At 43.0% G+C, this 14,604-nt stretch overlaps 1 protein-coding gene across 1 annotated transcript in view; it reads right to left on the reverse strand.

The window, feature by feature from the left end:
- LOC148514721 (bone morphogenetic protein 8B-like) overlaps nt 1-13,887 on the reverse strand; it is a 55,492-nt gene extending 41,605 nt beyond the window's left edge. The window contains exon 1 of the mRNA XM_088481046.1: nt 13,121-13,887. Within this exon, the coding sequence (XP_088337172.1) occupies nt 13,121-13,505 (385 nt within the window). The 5' untranslated portion in view covers nt 13,506-13,887. The remainder of the gene's footprint in view (nt 1-13,120) is intronic.
- Between the last annotated feature and the right edge of the window lie 717 nt (nt 13,888-14,604).

The raw sequence follows: 14,604 nt of genomic DNA on the forward strand, positions 1-14,604 counted from the left end.
GCAATGGTAAAATGAATGAAGAAGGAAGATAACAAAAGTTAGTATGCTAGTAATAAAAGAACAATAGAATATTAATAAGAGAGGCAATATAATATAAATAGTGATGGAAAATGATGTTATTGGAGAATGGGTAGGAACAGGATAGCAATATACAGTGGGATAGAAGTATCTAAGAAAGGACACAGCAATTACAGCACACAGTATATAGCAGCTGACCACCTCACACAACTCCGGGGGGGGGGGGGGGATAATCATTTACCTCTATCCTCTGTTTTTGCTACTTGACATTATCCCTTGCTACTGAAGTGTTTCTTTATTTATGATGCTACATTATACCTTCACTGATTGATCCTTATGAGAAAATTTTTTTATGGTGATCTACATTCTCAGTGGGGTTGGGCATGGGATCCCGGGGGTCGGGATGCTGCTGGTCAGAATAACGGCAGTGGCATCCCGACAGTGAGAATCCGAACTCCCTTAAGGTAAGTACCTTAACCCTGCCCCTGTCCCTACCTTTAACCCTCCCTCCCCGGTGCAAAAACCTAACGTCCCCCCCTGTGCCTAAACCTAACCTCCCTTTCCCCGCACCTTAAACCTAACCCTAACAACTTAGAGTCTAATCCTAACCCTCCTCCTAGTGCCTAACCCTAAACCTAACCCTCCCCTAACCCCCGATATTTACATTCGGAATGCCGCTGTCTGGATTTTCCGGCTCCGGAATTACGTCTGTCAGCATCCTGCACGCCGGGATGCTGACTACATCCCTCTCTGTTTGGTCCAATAGGAGGCAACTTGTGTATTTATTCTATGATTAGATCCAACAATATTTTAAATGATTGTACCAGTGTATTTATGTGCAATATCTACCTGTCTTTAAGAACACTGGAGCTAATTAAGACCCGCTTGCTAAGATGCATACTCTCACTGCTGAGGTGGTATGTATTGTGCGCATGCGTATGCATCGCAGTGCGCATGCGCATACCTTAGCGAAAGTTCACAATGCATTTGCTCGCTACACATAGACAGCCCAGCAGAGTGAGTGACAGGGGAAGCCGTTTGTAGGTGGTAACAGGGGCTGGCCATTAAAAACGAGGGAGTGGAGGTGCAAACGCAGGTGTGTCTGAGCATCTCAATAGCGTTTTAGAGGTGTGCATAATTATAAGACAGCATCATAGTACACGTCACCTGGCTGGTTTTTACACTGAAGTGCTCGCAGTGCTTGCAGCAGGGTATGGTCAACCTCAAGCGCTACGATCGCATCCGATGTTACCCGATGTACCGATGGCTGCATACACTTCCTGGACATAACGTGCACAAGTGGGCGTCTTAAAATAGGCTGGTGGGTGTCTGCATACACTATGTGATCGCTCTCTAAGAAATACTGGGCATGCTAATGCATTGCTGTGCGATAGCACTGCCTACGCAATTTGCATACACATCGTGCGAGCGATCGCATCTAGCAAGCGGTTATGAATCAGGCCCACTGTATTATAACAATAATAGCTGTCAGATTATTTGGGAGTATTTAACTAAACAATTCTATAAATATTTCACCAGCATGTTTTGAGTTATCCTCATCTAGGTACCTTTTTGTTCTGAAACCACTAGTTAAGTGATTTTATTTATATATTTTAATATTAGTGTTTGTTTGTGATATATGTATATGTTTCGTACATATACATATATCATATGAAATATGAAATATTTTTAATTGAAAAAGTTTTAACTCATACTCGGACATAGGGCCTGATTCAGCAAGGATTACATGGATGCGTTCGTACGCAGCCGGTCGATGTTTGAAATCTGCGCATGCATATGTAACGCAGTGCATGTGCACGAACCGGCCACAGCGATCGGGAAGTGATCTCAGTGAGCACGTACAGTCTTCACACAGTGATTGACAGGAAGTGTGCATTTGGAGGTGGTGACGGGGGGGTAGTCAGAGAAGCGCAGGCGTGACTGTGGGTTTAAACGCCGTTACAGGGGTGTGCATAATTAAGCCCCTGCGATTGCATACGCTGGCAGAGGTCTAGATGGCGACAGGAAGTTTAGAAGTTTGTGAGGTAGGGTCAGGTCAACCACAACTGTGCGAATGGTTCCCATGTTACTCGATGTTACCGATGTTTTCACTGACTTACGGATGGGAAGTGGGCGGCTTGATACAGTGATGGGACGTCTAGGTATAGTGCTGCAGTTGTCATGCAATTGCATTCATTAGCATATTTACACAGCTAGCAGGTGCGTGCGAACGCAGCTGTGCGATCTGTGCTGAATCAGGCCCAAAGAGTGCTCCTAAACCTGAGAGTACTTCTTCTCTTTATTGTTTTGATATGCCAGACAGAGACGTATTTAGAGAGATGGGGCCCGTGTTCACTCACCATCCGGGGCCTCCTTACCTCTCTCTGGCGGCCATGGCACACTGACAGGTTCAGTAGACTCTGGGCACTAGACTGTGCTCGGAGTCTACTGCGCATGCTCAGTACACCATGAAAATGGCGCAGCAGCCATTTTCCAGGTGATTTCCCTACTGCGTATGCGCAGAACACTGGGAAAATGGTCACTGCGTTAATTTTTCAGGCATTCTGTGTAGTGCCTCTCCAGCCAACATGGGACTTCAGAAAGATAAGTTTTAGAAAGTATGGGTGCAGGGTGTGCGGTGTGGGCCTCCGTGGACCCAGGGGCCCGTGTGCACTGCACACCTTCCACCCATTATAGATACGCCCCTGATGCCAGGTCAACTTAGGCCCGTATTCAAGTTAAGTCCGGATCCGCGTTAAGTTACCGCCAATGACGTCATTATCGCCTGTTTTGGTTTTACCTCGTATTCAATTTGAAAGACTTTCCACCTAGGCGGAAAGTCAATGCAATGTAATAGGCGGTAAAGTATCACCTATGAATGGCAGGCGGAAAAAAGTGCAGAATTAGGGTTTTGGGGTGCAACGTTCCGGGAACCCCCCTGCAGCCTTCAGACAGTCCCCCAAAGGTAATCTGTGTAAAAAAAAACTTAAGGACATCCCAAAAATTGACTTTGAAAAAGGGGCAAAAAAAAAAGTTGGGGTACAAAGTTAAAAACTAGCGAACTTGACTCTGGGTGGGTCCCCAAGTATGCCCCAGGTGTTTTTTTGATTGCAGGTGTTTGCACCAGGTGGATTTTCCTTGATTTTTCAACTTCACTTTAGCAACTTTTAAATATGCTGACCCCCATTTTCAAGTACCCCAAAGTTGCTGGGATAAGTAATTTTCTGGCAAAAATACTCCTAAATACTATTCTGCATCAGGAATAGAAAAACGATATTTAGTAGCTATTGAACCCATCTTAAAACACCAAATACCTTCAGCAAGCCAAATCGGGAGGTACCATAGTAAACCCCCATGTCAGAGCATCATTTGGGGGGGTGACAGGCTGATTTCCCCATAAATTACAGTACTTTCCGCTTGTTAAAGTATCGCCGTGTGCCGTTTACACGTACTTTCAAATTGAATACGGGGTAAAGTGTGCATGCGCGCGATACTTTAACGCCTACAAAACAGGCGAAGTCGGCGTTAAGTCCGGGCTGCGTTAAGTTAACGCAGCTCGGCTCAAATTGAATACGGACCTTAGTCTGCTTGCTGCTCCACCCCATCCAGCACCTGCTCTGTTCAGCTCCGCCCCCCTCTTTGTCATCTGATCCGCCCCCTCACTGTCTATTCCACTGCACCCCTGCTGTCCTGCTCTGGCCCCCTCTCTGTACCACCCCATCCCTCTCTGCCTCATGCTATGTGCCACCCCACCCCCTCTCTGTCTCCTGCTGTCCCGCTTTGCCACCTGCTCTGTCCCAGCTCCCCCTCCCTCGGTTGCTCATTTCCAGCGAGTATTCCTCCTCTCCGTGTAAGCTAGGGTGTGTGCCATTGCTCGCTGCAGTGGGAGCCACTGGAGGGGTGACATGTACTCCAGCTCCCACTACATATGCATGTTGGAGACGGAACAGACCTTAGAAGATTATTACATAGTCATAAATTGAACTAATATAGAGTAATTGAACTTTGAAGGTATTCAATATGAACTTAGAAATTAAAAAATAATAATGCAAATTATGATAACCAGATAGTAACAGTGCTGTTGGCCCTGTAAGCAGCTCCGATACGGTTCTAATGAAGAATGAGTTTTATCTTCTGTGTGTTGCAGGAGACCAAAAGTCACATCAGTGATATCTAAGGGCTACCCAGAAATCCTGATCCACAGTAAGTGGTCAGGAAGGATTCATATTGTCTAAAAAGCTTCAACAGATTCAGGTGCTGGAGAAAGAGCCTGGTTGTGGTAGCAATGACATGACATTGACACATTTCCTGTAAATAGCTGCTTGCTCCAGCAGCGCCAATAGGAGTAGTCATTGACAACTAGCTGCTGAAGACCAATGAAACCCCACAATGTGTAGTGTAGTGGAGCTGGATGGCATAGTAAGTCTTCCTTGTCACAAGAGGCAAGTGCAGTTGTGTTATTTTATTTATCTTAACTAACTCCACCCAAAACAAAATTTTTGGTTTTCCGTTGAGCTATCCTTTAATTATAGATTTCCTTTAAGCCGACAAATGGATCTAAAATTAGTTTTGTTACTGCTGAAAAGCTCATTTCTGCATTTACTCTCTATTGAGTCTACACTACAGTAATGGGAAGTAGGCAGATGAAAAAAAGGCAAATATGTGCAGTATTCAGAAAGTCATTAATGGTTAGCATCTCTTAATAAAGCATGTAAAAACATCAGAGGAACATTCATAAGCCAGAATATTACATTTGACTCAAGTTTGTCTCAAATATTGCTAGTGTCCAATATAACTGTGCCCAATATAATTATTAAAGTCCTCTAGGAACAAAAAACAACAAAGCTTCCCTTTGTCACACTTGCTTTGTACTTTAATGTTGGATAGTTAATGATCCTACTGTACTGAATGTCCCTCCCACACAATGTCAGCAAAATGTATTTTCAGTGAAATGTTGTCCAGCTTTTATTGTAAGCTTACTTTGTAGGTTTTCCCTACTAAAAATGACACATCATCTATAATTACTGGTCCTAGTTTTCTTTTTTTCAGGCACTAAATTAAAAGGAACTCTAGAGTGATGAACCACATCACATGTTCGGAGTCCAAAAATAAGTGTAAGAAATGGATTGAGCATTGTGCCAGAAAATGCACACCATAAATATCACTGATTTATATAGATGAACAAGTGCTGTTTGTGCCATTCAGGATATAAGATACAAACACCTTTTCTTTCTATTTGTTTGCTAGTGATTTAGAACTGAAATCAATCTACAAATCCACAAATAATAAGGGATTAATAGTCAAAATTTGAGCAAAATCTTTATTAGACTGTAACACATATGAAAGTTATTTTATATATACTCAGAAACACATATGAAAGTTATTTTATATATACTCAGAAACCCCCCGGCGTATGCCACTGGTATGCAACACAGGTATGCAAATCCAGTGCACGCCCAGCAAGGCAGGCGATCGCACGGCAAGGCATTAGCACGCCCACTATGTCTTGGCGTGCGATCACCATGCAGACGCCCACCAGCCATTCATAAGACACCCACTTGCGTACATCATCTCCTGGAAGTGCATGAAAACATTGGTACATCGAGCACCATCGGATGTGCTCGCAGCGCTTGAGGCTGACTATACCTTGCCGCAAGCACTGCGAGCACTTCAGTGTGTAATACAACCAGATGACGTGTACTATGACGCTGCCTTTTAATTATGCACGCCTCTGAAACGGCGTAAAAATTCTCAGGCACGCCTGCGTTCGCACCTCCACTCTCCCGTTTATAATGTCCATCCCCTGTTACCACCCACAAACGGCTACCCCTGTCACTCATTCAGCTGGTCTGTCTATGCTTGGCGAGCGAGTACCTCCCAAGCGATCGCTTGCTAGCGAACGGGTCTGAATCAGGCCACAGCCCTCCAAAATCTAAATCTCTCTCCACATTTTACCCCACCTGCAGTGCAACATGGATTTACCAAGATGCACAGTTACTTGCTCTTTCTTACTCTATTCCCAACTCTGAATCAGACCCTTTGTCACCTGGTTGGTTTCTTTATGCAGAATTCTTTCATTTGCGATTTACTGTAGCCTACAAGGACTCCTTCCTTTGCACGAGCATCCCACTTTGAGCGTTTCTCCTTTGGAACATGTACAAATACTTTACTTCCAAATATTTTTCTATGCTGTACAGTAGGTCTTTAATTATTTTTTCCAATAAACAATTTTGAATATAGCAGGCTGTCATGATTGCTTCTCCCCAGTAAATTGCTGGCACATCTGCTGGGCTGAATTATCGGGGGGGGGGGGGGGCTACAGGGGCAGTCGTCCCGTGGCCCCCACACATAAGAGGTCCCCACACCCAGCTGGGGTTAAAGTGGGCCAGAACTGGAGATGGAACCGGTTCTGCCTCCTCCGGGCCACCTAACCCTGGCGGCGCAGGGAGGCTCCATTTGCCAGGCACCTGCTGAGATTTTGTTACCACCGGCCGCCCGGCTCCCTCCCCACAGCACCAGCGGCAGCTGAAAGCTGGAGCTCACACCTTAGCTCCAGCTTCTGGCTCCCGCAGTGTGCAGTGCACTATGGGAGAGACGTCATGACGTCTTTCCCATAGTTCCGAGGAGCGGACGGACGCAGACGTAGGAGCACGGCTTAAGGTAAGTATTGTGTTTTTTTTTTTCATGTAAGCAGCTTCGCTACAGGGTGCAATGCTACAGGGTGCACTGCTACAGGGGGCATTACTACAGGGGGCATTACTACTGGGGGGGCACTACTACTGGGGGAAATACTTCTGGGGGCACTACTACACGGGCACTACTACAGGGGGCATTGCTACTGGGGACATTACTGCTGGGGCTTTACTATTGGGGAAAATACTACTGGGGGCACTACTACAGGGTGTATAACTGCTGGGGCATTATATTAGGGGCAATACTTCTGGGAGCACTTCTACAGGGGGCATTGCTACTGGGGGCATTTCTACAGGGGGCATTACCACATGGGGCACCACTACTGGGGCATTACAACAGGGGGCACCACTACTGGGGCATTACTATTGGGGGCACTACCACAGGGGGCATTACTACTGGGGGCATGACTACTGGGGACACTACTAATGGGGGCATTGAATAGGGGGCATTACTGCATAAGGGGCACCACTCCTGGGAGCACTGCATAAAGGGCACCACTACTGTGGGCTCTGCATAAGGGGTACTACCACTACTGGGGGTACTGCATAAGGGGCACTATCACTACTGGGGGCACTGCATAAAGGGCACCACTACTGAGAGCATTGTATAAGAGGCACTACTACTGTGGGCATTATGTGTATTAGGGGCACTACTACTGTGGGCATTGTGTATATAGGGCACTACTGTGGGCATTGTGTAAAAGCAGCGCTGCTGTGTGTCATAACATGAATAAGGGACACTATTATGTGGTGTAATGTGAATCAGGGGCACTATGTGCGATGTAATGTGGATAAGATTGCGCAACTGGTGAGTAATATTTCATGTGAGTGCCTATATGTGTTTTTTTTCCCTGTGGGTGTATATTGTGTGTTTTTTTCATGTGTGTATCTGTGGGTTTTTTCACAATGAGATATAACCCCTTTAGCACTCACTAAAGGGGTTATGTCCTCCTTTCAGTATTTAACAAACAGCGCTAAGCTTAGCTTATCGCTGTTTGTCAATGTACCGCTAGTAACATCCCCATTGCGCATACCCCCATTTCATCCATATTTAATAGGGGCCCCCACATGTTTGTTGCCCAGGGGCCCCCACAGACCTTTATCCGGCCCTACATATCTGCATCCGTCCACTTTCACAGAGTTTCTGATTCATTCTCTCAGCGACACCATTTTGCACTGGATTGTACAGTACAGAATGACTTGTGTCTTGCAACTTGTATATGTGTGTATATACTGTTCCATTATTTACACGCAGTGTTTTTGGGAAACATCCGAACCTGTTCTTTACTTGAGCAAGTTTTTCTGAGACTCCATCCTTACTGCGCAGCAGCTAAACTGTGGTGAACTTTGAGTAATCATCAATAATTGTGAGAAAATATTTATTTTGTTCTAGGGTCACATATATTTAATTGGTCCATATACATCTTTGTGAATTAGGTGAATGGGCAGGAGTATCCTGAAAAATGGGTGGCGCTCCCGGACACCTGGGAAAGTAGGTAAGTCTCCCAGAACCGGCTGTCACCGGAATGCAGCCATCCACTTACCGAGAGCAAGTAGGCCAGGCCTGGCCAACCTGTGGCTTTCCAGTTGTTGTGAAACTACACATCCCAGCATGCCCTGCCACAGTTTTAGCATTCCCTAATAGTAAAACCTTGGCAGGGCATGCTGGGACTTGTAGTTTTACAGCAGCTGAAGAGCCACAGGTTGGCCAGGCCTGAAGTAGGCAGTCTGGGCAACCGATGATGCAATTTGTGCTGAATTGTGGCCCTGCCCCCGCTCTTCAATATGCCTATAATCGCAGCATTGTGTAGCTGGGGCGGGGCCACGATGACGCTATCACAGCATCACATCCACCAGGTCTCCCACTTTCACGCAACATCCTCCTTCCCTTCCTCCTCTGAGCCAACCTGGAAGTCGGCAAGTATGCTAAGGTGATGTGGACATGTACATGGTTAGCAGACTTTGGGAAAGTAACCAAGGGGCCCAGACCTGATCAAAGGTTATATATTTAGCGTGGAACTTTGCCATTTGGGCAATGAACCAGATACAGTCAGGTCCATAAATATTGGGACATTGACAGAATTTTCAGATTTTGTCCTCTATTCACCACCACAATGGTTTTGAAATGAAACAAACAAGATGAGCTTTAACTGCAGACTTTCAGATTTAATTTGAGGGTAATTACATCCAAATCGGGTGAACGGTGTAGGAATTACAACAGTTTCAATATGTGCCTCCCACTTTTTAAGGGGCCAAAAGTAATGGGACTATCAACTCAAAAGCTATTTCATGGATAGGTGTGAGCTATTCCCTCGTTATTTCATTATCAATTAAGCAGGTAAAAGGTCTGGAGTTGATTCTAGGTGTGACATTTGCATTTGGAATCAGTTGCTGTCAACTCTCAATATGAGATCCAAAGAGCTGTCACTATTAGTGAAGCAAGCCATCATTAGGCTGAAAAATCAAAACAAACCCATCAGAGAGATAGCAAAAACATTAGGTGTGGCCAAATCAACTGTTTGGAACATTCTTAAAAAGAAAGAATGCACCGGAGAGCTCAGCAACACCAAAAGACCCGGAAGACCACGGAAAACAACTGTGGTGGATGACAGAAGAATTATTTCCCTGGTGAAGAAAAACCCCTTCACAACAGTTGGCCAAATCAAGAACACTCTCCAGGAGGTAGATGTATATGTGTCAAAGTCAACAATCAAGAGAAGACTTCACAAGAGTGAATATAGAGGGTTCACCACAAGATGCAAACCATTGGTGAGCCACAAAAACAGGAAGACCAGATTAGTGTTTGCCAAACAACACCTAAAAAAGCCATTACAGTTCTGGAACAACATCCTATGGACAGATGAGACAAAGATCAACTTGTACCAGAGTGATGGGAAGAGAAGAGAAGGAAAGGAACTGCTCATGATCCAAAACATACCACCTCATCAGTGAAGCATGTTAGTGGTAGTGTCATGGCGTGGGCATGTATGGCTACCAATGGAACTGGTTCCCTTGTATTTATTGATGATGTGACTGCTGACAAAAGCAGCAGAATGAATTCTGAAGTGTTTCGGGCAATATTATATGCTCATATTCAGTCAAATGCTTCAGAACTCATTGGACAGCGCTTCACAGTGCAGATGGACAATGACCCGAAGCATACTACAAAAGCAACCAAAGAGTTTTATAAGGATAAAAGTGGAATGTTATGCAATGGCCAAGTCAATCCCCTGACCTGAATCCGACTGAGCATGCATTTCACTTGATGAAGACAAAACTGAAGGGAAAATGCCCCAAGAACAAGCAGGAACTGAAGACATTTGCAGTAGAGCCCTGGCAGAGCATCACCAGGGATGAAACCCAGTGTCTGGTGATGTCTATGCGTTCCAGACTTCAGGCTGTAATTGTCTGCAAAGGATTTGCAACAAAGTATTAAAAAGTGAAAGTTAGATTTAGGATTGATTAGTTTGTCCTATTACTTTTGGCCCCTTAAAAAGTGGGAGGCACATATAGAAACCGTTGTAATTCTTACACCGTTCAGCTGATTTGGATGTAATTACCCTCAAATTAAATCTGAAAGTCTGCAGTTAAATCACATCTTGTTTGTTTAATTTCAAAACCATTGTGGTGGTGAATAGAGGACAAAATATGAAAATTCTGTCAATGTCCCAATATTTATGGACCTGACTGTATATCCAAAATAATAGGAGAAGCAAGGGGGATCTGATAATTTCCTGAACTTAGCTACAAGACATTTGGCTACAGAAAGGATGTGTCAGGAAAGTCTTGCAGAATGTTTATCAGCCTCATCTATAGGGTAGCAGAGTAGAAAGGACCAAGGGTTCTAATTGACTGGACAAGAAATTAAAGTCCTTTGAGAGCAGGGGTGTTTCTAGAGAGGAGGGGGCCGTGTGCAGTCTCCGTCACGGGCCCCTTCTCTCAGTCTGCTGGCCGGCAGCGCACTGAGCTCCGCACTGATAGACTCTGGGCACTAGAGTGTGTCCAGAGTCTATAGCGCACGGTCATTTTCCCTGTACTGCGCATGCGCAAAACTATGGGAAAATTTCCGCGGCAGCCATTTTCCAGGCTTTTTTACAGCACTGACACCAGCGCCGATGTGGTACTCCAGAGAGGTAAGTATAATATGGGTGCAAGGTGTGCAGTGCAGCCCCCACGGAACCAGGGTCCCATATGCACTGCACACCCTGTACCCATTATAAATAGGCTCCTGTTTGAGAGCTTCCTTTCATGATTATATCCTTATACTGGGGGGCTTCCACTAGATTAACCAACATTGAGTTAATAAAATTCATGTATGTGATTGTGAAGAAGCAATTATAGAGTTGTACTTTCAGCAGTTCTTTCCAGTTTTGCAACTCACACTATCCCAGGAAGAATGTGGGTGGGTAGATTGTGGTAACCTGTTCTTTAGAGTAACCAGAGTCACCACAAGAAAATTATAGGCTAACCATGCCAAAATATGTTGCTTGTGTGTCTTTTTGCACAATGAACGCAGGTAAATATAACACATTTGGTCATTATAATCTGCTATTTATGGCAGAAAACATACTATATATATATATATTTATATATACTGTACATATATATATAGAGAGAGAATATTATATAATCTATAAAAATATTGAATTGTATATTGACTCATAGAAAATGTTTTACTATGAGAGATTGATTCCATACTTATATGGAAATGAGTAGAGTTACTAAAGATACAGCGGATTACTGCATTCTTAAATAATTTTATATTAATTATGGGAGCATTATTAGCCTATAATTGGGAGTGTTGCACAGAATTAATATATATTTCTTTACACACATACACAGTCCTTCAGATTCTTCCTCTCATATAGTCCTCAATAATTATTATTTAAGGGCTTGTCCACTTCATATCAACTAATCATTACATCATGCCTCCCTTAACACATGACCACCCATATAGCAAATAGGAAGCACCACTTCCTTCTCCCAAAACTCATCAGTCACCTAAAGCCAGAAATCAGCAGACGACAGAGCACACAAAGCTGGAGGACACAAACAGTCTTCCGATCTTTATAGTGCTCTTCATATTGAAACCAATGGATGCAGGTTCTACAGAGAACATTATCAAATTGGCATGTCTCAACACCCATCTTCAGGCAATGAAGGTGGTGGTGAGTGGAGTTCCCAATTTGTCTTATCTGTATTGTATATTGAGGAGGGCTTTTACAAAACTGGTCATCATCAATTAATTCATGGAGGTAAAAAAAAGATAAGGTTTTTTTTTTCGTTAGATGGGCAAAATAAACCCAAAGGGTCTATTCTACAAATATGACCTCTATCCTACTATATCAACAATCATTTGCTAGCATGTATGCAGCACTTATCTATCTTTTACCTTTGGTCTATAAATGACAAAAATACTATGCACTGTGCTGGGCGCTACAAAGGGGGCATTTGTCTCCCCTCAGCAGCGCTGTACAGGAGAACAATGTCCCCCTCAGCAGCTGACCTGGGACCCTCCAACAAGCTCAGGCCCAGGTAATCAGTATCCCCCTTCCCCCTCTCAGTACAAAAAAAAATAATCCTATTTTACATGTAATATATGTTTATTTATTGTACAATATTGGCATTAAGGATCTTGTCATGGCTTTTATTTGTCCTTGTATAACCAAGCCTAATAATAATAATATATATTTTTTTAAATATGTAAAAGGATGCTTTTTTAAATAATAAATACCAAACTTAATTTAGGGAGGTGCTAGTTCAGTAATATTAATTCAAATAAACTACAATAATAATGTCAAATTCTATAATGATGGTAAGGGTAAGTATTCAGAAGTTTATTAGTGAAGTTGTTGCAATTATTATTATTTTTTTTGTTACTAAAACTGCTGGGATTACTTGCCCAGTGGGGAGACTGTGGTGAAGTGGCCTCAAGCAGCTTAAATTTAGAAATAACAAACTGCAGGAGAGTTAAAAAAAAAAAAGTTAATTACCTTTCTTGCCAAAAAGAGTAGTTTGAGTTTGTTTTTGTTTTTTACTTGAAATTATATACAATATTCTCTGCTATGAGTTTTCTGCTGCAATATCACAATATGGTTTTTATAGGACTGTCACTGTATTCAGCTCTGGTATGTATAATATATATATATATATATATATATATATATATATATATTTATACATATATATACATACAGTGTATATATATGTATATATAGATATATATGAATATATATATATGAATATATATATATATATATATATATATATATATATATATATATAACAATTGACCAGGGTCACAACACAGATTACATCCCTGAAGAAGCTAAAACAATACACATACAGTAAATATATACATATATATAATATCATAGGTACACCCAGGCAATGGCAAAGGGAGTGCTTACCCATGTTCACGAAACTCATGACCGTGTCAGCCTCGCTGATGACCGCTCCCAGAGGGGGGCTTTGTGTGCTTAGGGTGGTGAATACGGCCCGTGACACCCCCTGTGCCCCGTCCTCCTCTTCCTCGCTGCACATGGCATGGTACAGATCCAGCATGAACAATGGTGCTGAGGATGGGAACTGACCGCCATTTGCAGGTCTCGGTCTCCCTGGCAACCCCAGGATGGATAATATCTCTCTCTGCATCTCCCGCTTTTCCCTGCCACTCAGTTTCCGCTGGATAAAACTTGACCTCAGGTGATTTCTCACAAAGCTTCCATCAGTCAGGTGCCACAGAAATCCAGCGATACAAACCATCATCCAGATACTTTGAGAACAGTTTGACATTTTTCCTCCCCAAAAATCTCACAGTTCCAAAATAGATTTCAGTCAGAATCAATGTTTAGCAAATACAATTAAAGAAATGAAAGTACGAAATGAAACAGGCAACAAAATGAAAATGAATTACCAATATCAATTCAGAGAAGACAATAATCAGGTTTTTAAAAGTATCCTATGCAAGTAATATTCCTATTTAAATTGCAATGTGATTAATGCATAGATGTACTGATGGAAGCACCCCTAAAGGTGACTGCATCGTAGAAACTTATAGAGCAGCTTAGTAAAATCTCCGCTGAGCGTCACTGCCTGGGTACCTCTCACATATAGGCTACTCCTGTAGCCAGACAAGAACACACGTCTAGATTATCCTTCAGTCCCCAAATATCGTAGCAGGTAAATCTTGTTGAGCACGAAAGCAAAAGAGAATTCTTGGCAGACCTGATTCCAATTTCCCAAAGCGATTGCCAGCTCTTAAGCCTCCTGTCTCTCTCCCATGCAGAGCTTCCTCCTGCACTCGGCACTAGAGGTCTCCAGCCCTCACTCCTTGCTCTGCAGCTTGGCAAATGACATTCTAGGTGTTAACTTGTAACCTAACCTCCGTGCAGTGGACGTCTAGTTCTGCAATCCGTGAAAATATTTTTTTTCACCCGTGATGAAAGCTGCTGAAATATGTATTGCTGCAAAGCAAGGGCGACTGAAATGTTCTTTTTCTCAGATTTTTATGTCTCTGTAAAACATTTTCACATTTCTGTGTTTGGAAGGCATAATCCCTACAAGTGCTTCACAATGTATTATTGTATGGCAGTAAACTTTGTATTTATTTTATATAAGTGATGGACAGTAGCATAGGTGTTCACAGTATCACTAAATTCCTCAAAGTTCCACAATCCCAGTGTATAGACTTGGCAGCAGAGTGTTGGGGCACTATACAAATAAACGATGATGATTACATGATTGTATCGTTTCATATTTCATCAGAAGTGTCAAGAAGTGTTAATCAAGAACAGCATCCCGATACTGCAACCAACGTTTAACTTTTATTACTGTTCTGTTTTACTTAGCTATGAAAATCCGTCTAAGAACATGCTTCACATAATGCCTTGCA

The sequence above is a fragment of the Taudactylus pleione genome, unplaced genomic scaffold (genome assembly GCF_031769625.1).
Source record: "Taudactylus pleione unplaced genomic scaffold, aTauple2 ptg000260l, whole genome shotgun sequence".
NCBI lineage: Eukaryota > Metazoa > Chordata > Amphibia > Anura > Myobatrachidae > Taudactylus > Taudactylus pleione.